This window comes from Marmota flaviventris, chromosome 11 (genome assembly GCF_047511675.1).
Source record: "Marmota flaviventris isolate mMarFla1 chromosome 11, mMarFla1.hap1, whole genome shotgun sequence".
Taxonomy (NCBI): Eukaryota; Metazoa; Chordata; class Mammalia; order Rodentia; family Sciuridae; genus Marmota; species Marmota flaviventris.
Genome location: NC_092508.1, coordinates 28,961,178 through 28,979,352, shown reverse-complemented (window position 1 = coordinate 28,979,352; position 18,175 = coordinate 28,961,178). Strand labels below are relative to the sequence as shown.

The 18,175-nt window shown below is 36.0% G+C and overlaps 1 protein-coding gene across 1 annotated transcript in view; it reads left to right on the top strand.

Annotated features, from left to right (window-relative positions):
• Adam23 (ADAM metallopeptidase domain 23) overlaps nt 1-18,175 on the top strand; it is a 164,187-nt gene that overhangs the window by 130,556 nt on the left and 15,456 nt on the right. The window contains exons 19-24 of the mRNA XM_027941896.2: nt 2,691-2,741; nt 3,401-3,464; nt 4,992-5,097; nt 8,318-8,437; nt 11,510-11,678; nt 14,534-14,645. Of these exons, the coding sequence (XP_027797697.1) occupies nt 2,691-2,741; nt 3,401-3,464; nt 4,992-5,097; nt 8,318-8,437; nt 11,510-11,678; nt 14,534-14,645 (622 nt within the window). The remainder of the gene's footprint in view (nt 1-2,690; nt 2,742-3,400; nt 3,465-4,991; nt 5,098-8,317; nt 8,438-11,509; nt 11,679-14,533; nt 14,646-18,175) is intronic.

The window sequence follows — 18,175 nt, the reverse complement described above, 5'->3', positions numbered from 1 at the left end:
CAGGATAAGAATAGGGAAAACAAGTCGTCTGGGGCTTGGTAGGTTACACCCATCTCCAGGTAGCTGTGTTTGAACCTAGGGTTGTGAGCTGAGACAGGATGCCAGGAGGGTCTGGGCTTTCTTGAACTGGGGAACTTTACCCAAGAATTCCCAGAAAAATAACCTCCCTGCCTTATGATGGCTCAAGCAAATCCATAATTTATGCACGGCTTCCAACAGGATCCTAGTCTTGTGGATGGACATGATGTGGAGATTCACTGTGGTGTATTCCTTCATGTCCACAGGAAAGTCATGTTAGACTTAGTTCACAGTCTTTCATATTCCTGTTCCCCCTTCTTTCCCTTCATTCCCCTTTGTCAAATCTGCTGAACTTCTATTCAGTTGACTGCTGTCCTTAGCATCCACATATCATTTGACCTTTGGATTTTTGGGATGGCTCATTTCACTTACCATGATAGTCTCCAGATTTCTCCATTTACTGGCAAATGCCATAAAGCCATTCTTTTTATGGCTGAATAATATTTCATTATGTGTATCATTACTTTATCTCTTTTGCCTCATGTTTTTGCTTAATTTGATATCAGGTCAGAGTATCTCTGAGCGACTTTTTAAATTCAGTTTATGACAGAATCAATACCGGTACAACTGAGAGAAATCTTTGGTAAAAAATACTAGATGATATAATAAAGATATTTAATAATGTGGGAAATGTTTTTGTTGGCACTAGGAAAGAGGTCATCTAACTGGGTAGTATAGTATATTTTAAACATATTTAAATACTGTTGTACTGTTGAAGATTGCCTTGAGCAACCCTGCCTATACAGCATTAAACAAGGGCAAAGTGACATTTAGTGATGGAACCCATACTCTTCTTAGTTAGAGAGGTACCAGAGTTGTGATTTTTTTTTTTTTGAATATCCCTAGAAAATGTAAGAAGCCCCATAATTTCCTTGTTAAACATTTCAGTGATAAGCAACTGGATTTTATTGGCCTAAACTAAAAGCAAATTGTTTAGAAATCTCACGAGGCTATGGCAGTTTGTAATAAGGTTTGTACTAAAGACTTTTTTCTTTAGTAAAGAAAAGAATTTTCCTTCTTTTTAAAAATATTTTTATTTGTTATTGATGGATCTTTATTATCTATTTTTTTATATGTGGTGCTGAGAATCGAACCCAGTGCCTCACACATGCTAGGCAAGTGCTCTACCACTGAGCCACAAACCCAGCCCAGAATTTTTCTTCTTGAAAATTATAACAGTGAAGCATGGCAAATTAATTTTAGGCCCTCATGTGCCTATTCTAGTAGCAACATTTTTTCCCCCACTTCTGTTTACCATGGTTGCATTAGTTTTAGGGTAAGTGAATAATTAATGATGGTTGATTGATGAAATAATGATTGTATTCAGAGTGAGTTTAGATAGATGAAAGAGGCCTCAGGGATCCCTGCTTTTGTGCAGTTGGCTCAGGATTCCAGGTTTTAGTGCCAATAGTTGCATCCTTTAAATACTTACAAACAGGTTTAACGAAAAGCTGTGGTGAATGAAGCTTGCATTACAGTCAGTTATTCTTTAGAACAATCTAGAACTAAAGTATTTTAGCTCAAAGTATTCCTCAGTACTGCTCCTTAAGCATGATAAATTAATTCTATTATCCTTCTGAGATAAACCTGATAACCAGCTTGGTAAAGTGCAGAATAGAATAACTTAATTGTGTCTGTATGAGTCATTCATTTATTTTTCTCAGTCGATAATAATTAAACACCTACAATATGTCTGATATGGTTCTGAGTGCCAGGAAGGTAGCAGGGTACAAAACCTGCATTGATCTCACATGGATCTCTCCTTATTTTGTTAGGAACAAAAATAATGAATGCAGAAGTATAAAATGTATGAACCGTCAATTGGTGCTAAGTGCTATGGAGAGGAGACAGCGGAGAATGGGGAGTGGAGAATGCCAGCATGGGAGGGAGATGGGCTTTAAAGAGCATGGCAAAGCCTCTTGGAGATTATCGTACTTAGGCCTTTGACTTTTCAGCTCTCTTAAATGCATGCAAAATTTAAGTTCACTTATTCAGAATAACTTTTGGGGAAAACAAAGGATACCTTAAAGAATGATTTGATAAATGGGCCTGTAAGATGCAATAGCCTCGACATCACAGATTGTTCTAGTAAAGAGTTTGCAGCTTGAGAGGTCAGAAGGATCCTGACGATGCTGCATTTATATTGTGTTGAAAAGCAGAGTATTTCTTCTGTTTCAGTAATGCAGCCGAAAGGTGAGCGTCATGGTGTCACATGCAGATTTGACATTTTCATGGAGCTGAGCAAGGTCTTGCAAATTAGTTCCCAAGTGTGTCCACTCCTACATAACAAGCTGATTCATTTCCTTCACTGTCCATTTTAATTCCTTCTACTTTTATCTCCATAGGCAAGTGAATATATTATTCTAGTCCACCTCACGGTAAACAGAGAAGCTTATAAAAAAACAGCCACTTTGTGGGCCTTATTTATTTATTTTACCACGAATAGAATTAATTTGGATAACCTACTTGAGGAGTTGCATGTGTTTTTCTAAATGTTCCTAATTAGATATTCACCAGTTTTTTGCTTTTTTGCATTTTTAAATATTGAGCACAGTGTTTGAATAAGGTGATTAGCATGCCAGACTTTAACTAAAAAGCTGATATTTTTTCAGTGCCCGCCAAATCTTCATAAGCAAGATGGATATGCCTGCAATCAAAATCAGGTATACTGGTCTATAAATTTTAAATATAATTTTAAAATAATTAGCTTGAAAGGTTTTTGTTTTGTTGATGAATGTAATTTTGAAAGGAAATTATTCAAGAAAATTATTGCAATGAGGTTCTAATTCAGAGTTGCTTCACCTCATACCAAATATTAAATATACTTAACTCTGGTGACAAATTGTCCAAATTGAGGGAACAGAAAACAACAACAACATAATGGCTGAGGAATCAGAAATCTAATTTTTTAAGTCATGACCATTTTTAAATAATTTAAACCTATCCATTATGGGAAAAATGACTTACAATGCTTTTGAATCCATTTTATAACTATAACCATGTACATACTGGAGAAGCTAAATATCATTTTGTATGATACAAAAAAACTGCCAATTTTTGTTTTCCATAAAATTTAAATTTTTAGGCAATTAATTTGGATTTTAAAATACTGTACTATGAGATCTGTTTCAAGTTTGAAATTTTAACTGTGTGGGATTCTCTTAAGATTCTTATTGGTCACTATGAAAATATTAGGGTATGAAATAGGAAAAAAATTTAAAAAACTTACCTAGCTGAACCTGAAAGAGACCTTGTCATTGGAATTTGGGGTAAAATGAAACTGGCTGTGTGTGCTTCACAATATGTGCACTCTTGTCCCCAGGGCCGCTGCTACAACGGCGAGTGCAAGACCAGAGACAACCAGTGTCAGTACATCTGGGGAACAAGTAGGTCACATCTTCCTGCCTGGTGGTCATACACACAGTTTTCTTTTAATATTGTTCTTCTCTGCCACGTATGCTGACAGAGATACACGATTTGGAGTGATGTTTAAAAAGAAAGGAATCTAGAAAAGGGTGAGAATAAAGAGATTAGTGAATCTCAGTCACAAAAACGATAGAGGGGTTGAAGTGTGGCTTAGAGTGTGAGAGAGGCCCTAGATTCAATCCCCACCTCAAATAGTACAACAAGATACATAATACAAACTATGTAGTTTGTATACAACTACAAACACAAATTGAGGACTTGTCTCAGAACCCAATGGTGTCATTCAGTGATTATGGCTGTCAGAGAAGAATATTGCATCTGCTTGCAAAGATGATTTGAGTGCAGAGGTCAGAGTCACTGTCTTGGCACTTGCATGGTTTACTTTGTACTTTGGCTCCAACATGTATCCACACCACCCCCATACCCGCAAGTTAGCTTTCTGTTTTTTACCCCAGAAGAGTGTCAGCCTTGATTTTTAAAATTTGTGTCACTTACTATCTCAGTTCCAGTGAAGAAACGCAGGTATTTCTGAAGAGCAGATAGGTACACGGTCCTGTCTCAGCACATTTCTCAAATGTTCATACACATATTCTCTTGATGACATTTACAATGCCTCTTCTATGAGCTTCAGTTCATGAGAGACAGACAGGAAGCTCAAGAAATGGGTCTTCCTTGCTGAGGGTCATTGGCCAAAAGAAAAGAAAGGACACAAAAGCAAAACAGAACCCCTGGCATGAGTGATTTCAGTTATTAACAAATATCATTTATCTGAGATTTGTGTTCAGTGTTCCAGTTTTCATAGGGGAAAGATAATAGACACTTATCATCTTTTCAAAGATTGAAATATCAAAACCCAACTACCAGTACAAAATCTCAATGGGCTGACTTTATAATTAATCTCCCAATATTAATATAGAACAGAATTAAGAATGTATGTTAGATTTCCGCGTGTCATTTCACTAATTCCTACTGATGATCCTTCCCACTACCTACCCTTAAACTCACCAATGAGAAATTTGTTTCTCACATTAAACAAATTGTATTAGGACCCTTTTTTTTTTTTTTCCAGAACTAGGGATTGAATCTCTTGGTATTCTACCATTGAGCTACATCTCCAACCCCTTTTTATATTTAAAAAAAAAATTGTGACAGCATTTTGCTTAATTGCCTAAGCTGGTCTTGAATGTATAGTTCTCCATTCTCAACCTCCCAATTATCTGGGATGACAGGCATGTGCCACTGTGCCTGGCATGTGTTGGAGCTTTTTTGAATAAACCCACAAGAATCATTGCTAAATTTTCAGGAATTTTTTAGCTTAAAATCAGTCCTGGAATATTTATACTACAGAAATTGGCAGATGCTACAAATCAAGGTTTTTCCTTCTTTTTCTGGAGAACCAGTTGTTAAACATTTAGTGATGCACTATTGGTTGTGATTAACAAAAAAAGAACTAAAATTAATTTTCTCCCCTTGCCAATCTCCAACAGAGGCTGCAGGATCTGACAAGTTCTGTTATGAAAAGCTGAACACAGAAGGCACAGAGAAGGGAAACTGCGGCAAGGATGGAGACCGGTGGATCCAGTGCAGCAAACAGTGAGTGCTCAGTTTTGGAGCATAATGACTGCACTTGGAGGTCCCGATGCAAATGTAGAATGAGAACAAGACAAATATTACTTGCTTTTTAAAAAATATTTGTTTTTTAGTTTTAGGTGGACATAATATCTTTATTTTTATGTGGTGCTGAGGATTGAACCCAGTGCCTCATGCATGCTAGGCAAGCACTGTACCACTGAGGCACAACCCCAGCCCATGTTACTCATTTTTATAAATGTCTGGCTACTCAAAAATTGAAGCATGCATTTGAAAAATTCAGTGGTGTATCTGGTGTCAAATGATAATAGGCAAAACTGATACTATGCAACAGACTCACAGCCTTTCGATAAAACTCAGAAAATCCTCATATGCTGTATTTCTGTATTTTACCTGATTCTTGTTTTGAAGTGATACTTTGCCAAAATATTACAAATGAATATCAGGTTTTAATTTACTACTTTAGCTAGAATATTTGACCTATGAATGTGCTATTTGCTATTATACACAGAGTTGAAGAGGTAAATTATATAGACTGTATATTTTGGAGTCTATTCAAAGTATACTAATAATATATTTTTAGTCATTTCACATGTGCAGCACCTTTTGATTTAATTAGCCATCAAATATCTATATCAGATATCAGAGGCTTTTCCCTTCTAAAAAGCATCTGGTTAGCACATATTAGAGGCATCCTTACTCAGGAAGGGAGAGGCTTTTAGTATACATCGATTATATTTCCCTTGGGTTTGTTGACGAAAGTTAGAATTGTGATTCAATAGTTTATTCAGGTTAATCCAGTGATCCAAGTCAGTTGACTTAGTTATAAGTCAAAACTCCTCTATTTCTTTCCCCTAACAGTGAGGATTTTTCTCTTAATTTTTGGTACCAGGGATTGAACTCAGGGCACTTGACCACTGAGCCACTCCCAAGCCCTATTTTGTATTTTATTTAGAGACAGGGTCTCACTGAGTCGCTTAGCACCTCACTTTTGCTGAGGGTTGCTTTGAACTTGTGATCCTCCTGCCTCAGTTTCCTGATCCACTGGGATTACAGGTGTCTGCCACCATAGCTGCTCTCCCAGTTTTGAAGTAGAGCAAGGGAAGTTCTGTTTCTCCTGTTAATGATCTCTATGCTATACTTCATGAAAGTCTGCAATTCCACATAGTGTTTGATAGTGAATAAGGCCTTACCAGGCAATGAGTCTTTGACTATCATTTCTTTAAAATTAAACCAAAATGACAGGGAACAGTTTCCCTGATGATTACAAGTGAGGTATATATATGCTATGATGTTGAGCCTCAGTTCTTGAGGTGCTAGGGAGAAGCAGGGAGAGGTCTGATGTGGTGAAAACTCATGGGGTTGGGTATCTCCAAATTGATTAGCTTTATCATTAACTCCATGTCTTAGACAAATCTGATCATTTCTCCTTGTCTCTGTAACTTTAAAAAGTTACAGAGACAAGGGAGGCATTGGATTAGATCATTGTAAAAGATAGCTTTTGAGGAAAATTACTGTTTTTTTTTTAAACTTTAAAAATTGTGACATATAATATGTAAACTGAAAAGTAACCCAGGTATGCCTTTTACCAAATAATTATGAGGTGAGTCCCCATGTAACCCCTACCTGGGTCAAGAAATAGAATGTTGTAGCATCCCAGAAATAATGTCTCCTTCCCCAACAGCTTCCCATCTCTTTTCAGGAAGTCCCTTTCGCCCAACTTTTGTGACAATGGTTTTCTTGCCTTGTTAAGAGTTTTACTGCCTAAGTTTTTTTTTTTTTTTTTTTTTTCTTTCTTTCTTTCAGTACTGGGGATTGAACTCATGGACACTCAACTACTGAGCCACATCCCCAGCCCTATTTTGTATTTTATTTAGAGACAGGGTCTCACTGAGTTGCTCAGTGCCTTGCTGTTGCTGAGGCTGGCTTTGAACCCATGATCTTTCTGCCTTAGCCTTCCGAGCTGCTGGGATTACAGGCGTGTGCCACCGTGCCTGGCTGCTGCCTAAATTTTTAATCCCTAATACTTCACGCATTGTTTGATAGTTTGCTTCTGAAGTTCAGCATTTTAAGAGCTTTTCCTGGTGTGTATAGCTGTACTGTTTGTTTCATTTTTGTACATGCACATACTAATATACTATAATTTAGTCTCCATTCTATGTTGATGGACTTTTGGGTTATTTCTTTGTTTTGGCCATTAGGAACTATTGGGCTATGAATATTCTTGTACATGTAGCCTAGAGCACCTTTGCACACATTTCTCTAAGGCCCTGGTACCTAGTTGAAAAATTGCTAAGTCATAGGAAGTGAATATCCTCAGCATCACCAGATGATGTCAAACTATTTTCTAAAAATAGTTTTACTAGTAAACTCTGCCATTAATAATATGAATATGAGAATGTTGTACCATATTCCCACCAACATGTGATCTTATCAGATTTTTTGCTTTTATCTATTCATTTGGGTGTGAACTACTATCTTATCATGATTTTCATGTGCATTTCCCAGATTCTAAATAGCATTTAGCATATTTTCTTACATTTATTGAATATAGATTTTTTTTTTTTTTAGTGATGTCACTTCAGTTCTTTGCCCATTCTTTAAGAGTCATGGTTTATTTAATAGATGGGCTGGAAGTAAGTACCCTCTTGGTGGATGAGTTGTATAACAGTGTCCCCAAGGACCTGGATCATTTCTGTCCTGCTGCTCTGTCATCCTTGCATGTTGATTTTTTTTTTCCTGTCTGTGAACTTATGAGCACAAGATGGGTACAAAACTGCACATTCAAAGGTAGGAAATAGGGGTAGGAGTAAAGCCTTTTCCCTGAAAGGCTCTAACCTTTATCCAGAAATCCTCCTAGCAACTCTCTTGCTTTCTCTTCCCCACATCTCTATGCCCTGAACCCCTTTTAGCTATAGGGAGTGGGGTAGAGGGCTGCATAAGAAAGTGGGCATGGGAATGCCACAGGTAACTGGGACTTGTCATGATCCATCTTTCAGGCTGTCTGCTTCACTGCCCCAAGCAAAAATGTGGTCCTTCTGGCAAGAAAGGGGGGGATCATAGCCAACTATAATATCTAAATGAATATTTCTATTTTAAAGGAAAGAGAATATTTAAATTTTTTGAATATATGTACACTGAATACTTTTGATTTTTTTTTTTGAGCTTGATTTGTCTTGCCTTGTTCTTTCTTTCTTTGTTTTTTTCTAAAAAACATATTCAGTGACGTGTTCTGTGGATTTTTACTTTGTACCAATCTTACTCGAGCTCCACGTATTGGTCAACTTCAAGGAGAGATCATCCCGACTTCTTTCTATCATCAAGGCCGAGTGATTGACTGCAGGTAACACCATATATGTTAGCCTCATGAAGCATGAGAATTACAAATTCCAAAAAATAAAATTTTGTAAAAATAATTTAAAAAATCAAAGATTTTCTTTTAAAAAAATCAAAGATGTTCTTACAAGAGGAAAGTTGACTTAGATTTTATCATTATCTTTCATGTGGAAAATTACTTAAAAAAGAAAGTATTACATTGATTTGCAAATTACACTTGCTCCAAATTGTACTAGTTAATACCAGTGAAGCATTCTTTTAAATCATGATCTGAAGAGTAGAATTATCATTTGAGTATCCCTTATCGCAAATTCTTGGGACCAGATGAGTTTTGAATTTCATATTTTTGGGGATTTTGGGATATATATATATATATATCATGGGGGTAGGACCCAAGTCTAAACATGAAATTTTTTGTACACCTTAAACACATAGGCTGAAGGTAATTTTTATGTATGTATGTATGTATGTATTTATTTTTAATGGGGTTCATTGTGATGTTTCCAAAAAAATCATGCAGCATGCAGTGATTATTTCTAACCAAGTTTCTCCCATGCTTCCCTCCTCCACCCCTGTATCTTTTCCATTCCACAGTAATCACTATTATTTTGGGGAGGGTGTACCCAGGATTGAACTCAGGGATACTCAACCACTGAGCCACATCCCCAGCCCAATTTTTGTATTTTATTAGAGACAGGGTCTCACTGAGTTACTTAGCATCTCACCTTTGCTGAGGCTGGCTTTGAACTCGAGATCCTCCTGTCTGAGCCTCCCGAGCTGCTGAGATTAAAGGTGTGTGCCACCTCTCCCAGGCCCAGTAATCACTATTTTACTTTCAAGTTAACTTCTTTTTAGTTTTTATGTATAAGAGAGAGCGTGTTACTTGTTTTTCTGTCTAGCTTATTCTGCTTAACAAAATGTTCCCTAGTTTCATCCATTTTGCTGAAAATGACAGGATTTCATTCTTCTTTATGACTGAAGGATATTCCATTGTATTTATGTGCCTTGTTTTCTTTAACTATTTGTCTGTTCATGGGCCCCTAGGCTGATTTCATATATTAGCTATTGTGAGTAAACTTGGGCATGCAGGTATCTCTTTTATATGCCGGCTTCATTTCCTTTGGATAAATAGCCAGTAGTCAAATAGCTGGATCATATGATAATTATAGTTAGTGTTTTGAGGCGCCTACCTAGTATTCTTTATAATGACTGTCCTAATTTACATTCTCACTAACAGTGATTGTAATAGTTCCTTTTTCTCCCCATCCTGGCCAGCATTTGTTTTTGGTTTTGTTTTGATAATAACTATTCTAAGTGGGATAAGGTGGTATCTTTTGTAGTTTTATTTGAATTTTTTCAATGGCTAATGATAGTGAGCATTTTACCACACATACATTTTTTTTTAAATTTTTGGAGAGAATCTATTTTTTATAAGCACAAACATATATATCTATTGTCATTCAAGATATTCTTAATGCATTTGATGAAAAAGAAAGAATCTGCTTCATGGATGTTGAAAATATCTAACATTTGCTACTTCTCCTTCATATTAAACTTAATCTTTTTTTCCATATATTTATTGACCACTTTTATTTCTTCTTTTGAGGAGTAATTCTTATGTAGTATTTTTAGTGCACTTCACTTTTGAATGTGACTCATCTCGTGATCTCAAATGTGTACTTTTCCACTTACAGTGTCACGTCAATGTTCAGAAATTTTCAAATTTTGGAGTGTTTCAAATTACAGATTATTGGATTATAGATGCTCAACCTGTATGCTTTTTTAACTCAAGATTACAATTTTGAGCAAGGAATATGTCACTATTTGAACACTATTATTATATTTTTATCAAAAAGAGCTTAAGCTTTGTGTAGCATAAGTCTGGTTTAGAATATGGCTTAACAAATACCTAATCACATATAGAAAATATTAATTAAAATATTATTTATAGTTGTAAGCAAACATTTTATGTTCAGTTGTCTTGAGAATACATAGGATATAGGTATAGGCTTATTTTTTAGCCAAGAAATTGTAATATATTCCAAGTGAGTTCCCTTCAAGTAGTCACAGTTCTAAGACACCATTCTCTTATTTAAATTTTCTGGTGTTACTTGAACTGCTTTTTGGATTTCCCCTATAGAATAGACTTTAGCATCTGCACTTTTGTTTTTAGTAGCCCAGATACCAAATCTTCAACTTATGTGAGTGAGTAAGATATGAGGAATTATCCAAAAGTAATTTTGAACAAATTTTAGTAAATTGAGTGAGTTCTATGCTGTATTGGTCAAGTGATTGCTGTTTTTTTTTTTTCCCCTGTATTTTTAAGTGGATTTAAAGGCAATTCTTGCCTGGTCTATGACAATAAGATCATTCCTGGAATACATTTGCAGTCTCCCTTGCTTGTTACTTTGAGGCACACAAGTTTTCTTTGTGTATGTTTTTATATGTCTGTAACAGCCTTGTTAAATTACATTGTTACATTCTAAATCAGCATCTTTGTAAAATACTCAGCAAGATACTCTGTTAGTAATTATAGCATTATCATTTAAATTCATGTTGTCCCTAACTTTGAAATTTTGGAAGTAAATATCAATAGAAAAGCACTGGTTTATTTTTTCAATTATGAATCATCAAGTCCTTCCTCTAAAGTAATAATAATAATTTTCAGAATACTTTCATGGCTCTTTTTGCTCAACGTCTGCTTTTTTTTTTCCCTCCCCTACCACATCTGAAAGCCTCAGAGAACTCCTGACATATTTGCTTCTTTTGTTCTTACACGAAGGCCTCTCCCCTCATCTTAATATTGGGTGAGGGAAACAAGTGAAGATTCAGAATGTACATAATGTGAATGATGGTTTTCCTGATGATGGGAAGTGTAATAATGATAATGAAAGGGAGGGTTTTTGTTTTTGTTTTTTCATGCTCTTTTATTAGGGGGACTGGAAAGGGGAAAAAGGAAAGAGAAGATTGGGAAAATACTAAGAGGAACCTCTGTTCATAGACACCCTCTTCAGTTCATGCTGACCCTGTATTTCTAAGTATGCCGCTAACGATTGTGTGGATCTTTTTTTCTTCTTAGTGGTGCTCATGTAGTTTTAGATGATGATACAGACGTGGGCTATGTAGAAGATGGAACACCATGCGGCCCATCCATGATGTGTTTAGATCGGAAGTGCCTACAGATTCAAGCCCTAAATATGAGCAGTTGCCCACTTGATTCCAAGGGTAAAGTCTGTTCAGGCCATGGGGTAAGTAAGCATCCATGTTCCAGCTCGAACCTCCATTGTCTGGTCCCCTCAGGGTGCATAATGGCTGGACTTCCGGTTTAGCCATCCTCCTAGGTGATTATTGCCAACATCTAGGCATGGATTATGACTATTTTCTTAGTCCCCTTACCTGCTAAGAATGTGCCACGTATTAATTTGATTTTATTATTGCTCTTTTTTCCTATCTCTGGCTATTTATATTCACCACATCCCCAAGATATTATCTGATATCCAGATGAGTATTCTGCAGAGAAACAGAACCAGTAGAAGATAGATATATGTATGCATATGTGTATGTATGTATGTATCTGGGTATATTATGAGCAATTAGCTCATGTGGTAATGGAGGCTCAGACATCCCCAAATTTGCTGTCAATAAGATGGAGACTCAGTGTTATAATTGTCTTGAGTTCAAAGGCATAAGAACTAGAAGAGCTGCTGGTCCTAGGACTAGAGAAGATGTCCGCATTCAAGTAGTTAAGCAGGAAAAAAAAAAGGTGTGTATGTGTGAACCCCCCTTCCTCCTCCTTTTTGCTGTGTTCAAGCCCTGAATGGATTGGGTAATGCCCACTCAGGTTGGGTAGTCAACTAATTCAAGTGGTACTCTCACCTAGAAACAGTTTCACATATACATCCAGAAATAATGTATCAGACATCTCTTAGTCCAGTGAAGTTGGCACATAAAATTCATCATTACAACAGCTAAAAAGGTGGAAGAAAATTGGCGTGGGTTCCACAGAAACTATGGATCGCATGTGACTATTTTGTATAATTCAAAACAACTTAAACCATTGTGGTAATTCACTGTCATGAACTCAATTTGCACAAACTGAGTATCTAGGTGCCAGTTCACACTAGGCTAGAGGTTGAATCAAAGATGATATTTGCAGGTTTAAAGTTATACACAGTTATACATGGACAGTTGTCAACCAAAGAGAAAATGCTATCCCTATTCACAACCACATGTGTCTTTAATTCTGTGAACAAAGTGTTTGGGCAAGTTGCCTTTATTGGTAAATCTAAGCTGGATCCCAAAACACAAAATTAACTATTATTTAAATTGGGCTTATCAAAAGGAAGGCATTTCAAAATTGACACAGGGTCGGGAATAGTGGTACACACCTGCAATCCCAGCTGCTAAGGAGGCTGAGGCAGGAGGATCGCAAGTTCAAAGCCAACCTCAGCAAAAAGCAAGGCACTAAAGAACTCAGTGAGACCTTGTCTCTAAATAAAATACAAAATAGGGCTGGAGATGTGGCTTGGTGGTCGAGTGTTCCTGAGTTTCATCCCAAGTATTTCCTTCTACCCCCCTCCCCCCCAAAAAAAAATTGATTCAGACTTCAGAAATGGAAAAAAAGGGGCTGTGAAAAAAACTGAGGGCAATAATTTAAAAAGGGAGGTACTAAAATGAATGTAAAATTAATTCAAAATTGAAAGGCAGGTGATCTGGAACAGAACAAGGTGGAAAGGCCCACAAAACTTGTGTCCAGTGATCTTGAGATTGAGATTTTGTTGGAGGAAAGACTCATGGGATATAGTATAGTCCAGTGATTTGAAAACTTGGATTTGGGGGCTCAAATGAATCATGGGTTTGAATCCTAGCTCTGCTTTTTGGTATTTTGGTAATGTTGGACAAGTTACTCTCTTGGCGCTTAGGGTGCTGGAATGGTGTAAATAAGATGTTTTACATAAAGTGTTGGGCACAAGTACTTGGCACATGGTACGTGTTCAGTAATTGCTATGTTAAAATAAAGTCAATGGCCAGACTTATCAGGTATTTCAGTTACTGCTCTAAGAACATAAAACTTAATGCTTAAAAAGGCTTGAATTTCTTTCCTCATACCCTCTTACCTTTTCCTCTTGTTTTTAAAAAAGGTCAAATTCAGCATTATTAATCATAATCAGTATTATAACAGTTCAGATTCAAATACTTCTAAGTTTGATTTTATCATCTCTAATACTCTGCCTCTGAATGTATTTCATAGGGAGGTAAGGGTTTCAATACCCTTGTCTCTAGTTTGCAGATGGTTATTTATTTCATCTAAATTGCAAGTTCATTCCAACTAGCTGTTTGGTCCCCAGAGAAAGAGATGGGAGATGAAGTCCCTCCCAGTTTTTCAGCCTGGCTGGCTGAGAAAGGTGCTTGTTTGGCAGGAAAGTGCCACCACTGAGTTTGTGTTGGACATTAGTCATTTGTGTCTCTTGGAGTTTTATGTCAGACAGTGCCACTGTCTTTAATATTGGGCAGTTTCTCTTAAGCCCACTACCTATTAATTTACTGAATTAAGCATGTGTTTTTCTTATATGTTCCTAGAAACAAGTATGTGTGAAAAAACTACCTTGTAGACATTAATGTACAAATTTATATACTTAAATAATATCATCATGAATAGTACAAACTTAAGGCTTTCTTCTTCTTAGTCTTTATTTTTATATAATAAACAGAAAATATATTCAATGATTTGATCTACACATTGTTTTCCCTCATCTCCATCTCAAGGTGTGGAAAACTTAAAAAAAAAATATTTCCAATGAATTTTTTGGTACTGGAGATGGAACCCAGAGGTGCTTCACCACTGAGCTATATCTCCAGCCCTTTTTATTTTAAGAGAGGGTCTCATTAAGTTGTTTAGGGCCTCATTAAGTTGCTGAGGCTGACCTTGAACTTGTGATCCTTCTACCTTAGCTTCCTAAACCACTGGGATTACAGCAGGCACCACCATGCCTGGCTCCAAATGATTTTTTAAGCTTTCTTCCTGCCTATGTCTCTTTCACATTTATCACCACTCCATGAAGCACAGTGAAAATGCTCCATCTCTGTTGTTTTGTTTTTACAGGTGTGTAGTAATGAAGCCACCTGCATCTGTAATTTCACCTGGGCAGGAACAGACTGCAGTATACGAGATCCAGTTAGAAATCCTCACCCACCCACGGATGAAGGACCCAAGGGTTTGTGTGATTTCAGTTTCTATTCTTTTCCTAACTTCATTCATTCTCACTCTTCCAATGCACCAGCACAACACTCTCATGGATTTGAAAGGAGACACATAAGAACATCTCTTTTTGTTATTAAAATGTATGTCATTTTTACTGCAGAATTAAGCATCCTGTGTATATCATATTTGTAAAAATGTGTTTGAATTACCTCTTAGCCTAGAACAGCATTAGGAAGAAGTATACCAATGTTCTCTAACCCAGTTTCCTTTCTCTCCCTTAAACCTCATCCTTTTTCCATGATCACAAATGCTAAATTATTTTATAGTTTTTCTAAGCTATGCCAGTTTTCTAATAGAGAAAGTCTTTGGGGCTGACATGAGACTCTGATCTTTCCTCAGTATTTGAATCCCTCTAGGGGGATGTTATGGCATTCCATGCTTTTTTTAAACTCAAGTTTTTGAAGGAGTTAAATTTTTTAATACAGCTTTAATTCTTAAAAGAAGAGGCAAAGGATCTGAACCTTTGTTTTAGTCAGTCCCTAAGAAGAAAAAAATTAGAATTTTAGAGTTAGGAGTCTCCATGGCTGCTCAGAACCACCCTCTGATTTTGCAGTTGAGGATGCCCAGCTCCTGAGGTCAGGTGACATATAGTTTCCCAGGCAACAAGAGACTGAGCTGCAATCAGGAACCAATTGCCTGACCTGAGACTCATGCTCTCTTCCATTACATATTCTTAAAATGTAGTCTGTGTTGTCGTGAACATGGTAATCATTTTCTCATTATTCTTCCCATTCAATTCTAAAAGATCTAGAAAAACCTTCAGTCACAACTGGTTTACTACAGCATCCATAGCATCATACCTGAGAAAAAATTAACTACTAGAATCAATTTTAACATACAGAGATGACATTGTACATCAGCTTCTTTTTCATGGTACTCCTGGCGGTATTTTATAAATAATAGCCTTGCTTTCTCCTACAAGTAGCTAAATACACATAGGAATAATATGATGTTGATCATCTCCATTTTGGATGAAAATTCATTTAAACTCTCTGAACTTCAGTGTAGTCTATATGGAAAAATATGACTCCAAAAGCAGATGAAGCTCTGTAGTCTGCAGTTCCTAAAGAGATTTAAGCTAGTTTGGATGCATGTGAATTGTTCTGTAATAGTGGGTGTGTTAAAACACATCTCATGCATTTGCTTAATATGCCCTTGATATTAAAATTCTATAAGAATCATTATCACACCCTCACAGTCTATTTCTATTCTTTTTCCATTTCTAAAAGTGAAACTATCCCATTTTCACATTTTGTCTTTTGTTACTTTAAAACTAGAACAAAACATTCTTGGATCCACCTTCAGAAGTTAGATTTAGAGATTTAAGCTCTGACAAGAGAAGCAGAGGTTCATTCTCTCCAAATTTTCTCTCCATAGCATGTCTGTGATTTTTAAAAAGATCTAGATGCATATCCTCAAGTGAGGCATAAAGAAATCTGAACAAAAAAGCAGAGCTAAACTTACTTGGATTGCTTTTCTTTAGGCAGAGTAGGGGATTATTAATTATCTGGTTCTATTCCCTATTCCTTTGCCCACCCATCCCTAGCAAAGCTAAATTTGAGTTAAAGAGCAAACAGGTGTATTCCAGAGAAGAGAAAATTCACAGCTGCCTCTTGTTTTTTATTCTCTTAATGTGGTGATATTCTATACTATCTTTTAAAAAAATAACTGTTTTGATCATTCAAATGATAGATGGTTGTTATAAAAATTTTCTCCAATAGACAATATGTAACAAATACATGTCTGTTGTCAAAAATAAAGAAAGGATCAAAAAGACGATAAAAACCAGTCTTCATTCCACAACTCATAGGTAATCAACATAAGCATTCTGTCATATTTCTTTTCTGTTGCCTATTTTCCTTTTTTTATTCTAATGAAGACAATGAGCCATTGGAGTAAAAATTTACCCATTGGTGCCAATATTGTTAGAATCCTTATGAATCTCTAACAATTTTGATTAAATTGAAAATAAGTCATTAGTGTAAATGAAGATCAGTTATTTTTGTACATTTTTAGATTTCTGGAAAAATCGAACAATTTTAGTACACAACTAAATAATAGTGTCATCAGTATTGGCTATTTATTTATTTATTTATTTTAAAACCATTTTTTCTACCTTTATTTTATTTGTTTATATGTGGTGCTGAGGATGGAACCCTTGCACGTGCTAGATGAATGCTCTACCGCTGAGCCACAACCCCAGCCCCAGTATTGGCTATTTATACCTTCTCGTCCTGTATAGAAAAACCTATTAATGTAGTAGTAAAATGCTAACAGAAACCAAACTTTTTAAAACTTTGTTATAGATTTATAACTTTATCCTGGATATTCTTGTTAAAAGAAGATGCTAAGAGAGAAACTATACATCTTACTTTTATTTTTGTTCATTTAGCAGATATTTATCAAGTCTCTACTGTTTAAAAGAGTACATTTTTGGCACATAGTAGGCATTCATAAATATTTCATCCCTTTTTTGGGGATAATGTAAAAGAAATGGAAAATGCAGCATGTTGGTGCTGATTTTCACTTTATCCGTATGTATTTGTTGTATTGGCTTGCCAAAGAGTAATAGGTAGTGAAACTATGATATTGATTAAATCTGTACTTTCTCAACTATAGGTTCTGCAGCATTTGGGGTGCCAAGTTTTTCTCCATAGCTTCACACTGTATCTTGCTGGCACTTGCTGTACTGAGCACTGTGTTTGGGTCTTCCCCAAATGCACAGCATGTGCAGTGATCTGGATAGCTATAGTCATTCATAAAAATGCAGTGAGAAGGTATTACAAATATTTAGTTTTATTTAATTTTAATGGTCTTGTTTGATATGGAAAATTCAAGAAGCTAAATGAAAATAATTGCCTTTTTATGATGAAATTTGGGCAAAAAAAGATGAATTGTACCCAACTACATCCCTGTAGATCAAGATCAAATTAGCAAAAATAAGCAGATTCCATGGCTCTCTTTCCATTGTTTTTCACAATGTCAGAAATGAACCAATGTGTTTGAAATATTTCTTCCTTTTTAATTATAAGTTCTTGGAAGAATGAGAAATTCAACTTCTGCATCTGGGTAGGGATTCAAAGTATGCACGAAAGCACTGCCATCATAGTCATTGTACTTGTTAAAGTTGTCTACAGTAGACCCACAGTTTAAAGCATGCTAGCCAACCTCTCAAACGAACCACGTGAGGAAGGATTTTTCTTTTCTTTGTGTGTATGTACGTGTGTGGTGCTAAGGATGGAACACCTAGGGCCTCACACATAAAGCACTCCACCACCGAACCACATCCGCAGTTTGCTGAGTTAAGTATTTTCAAAAAAGATTTTCTATTGCAAAGGTCACTTCATTTTTTCCTATGCAGACATTTATTCCATTTACAAAAACTCCTCTCTCAACTTGTTTCTACTGAAATCCCTGAAGGAAATTATTATTATTTTTTCCTACAAGGATAGAATACATTTGAACTCTTTTAAAAAAATTTCC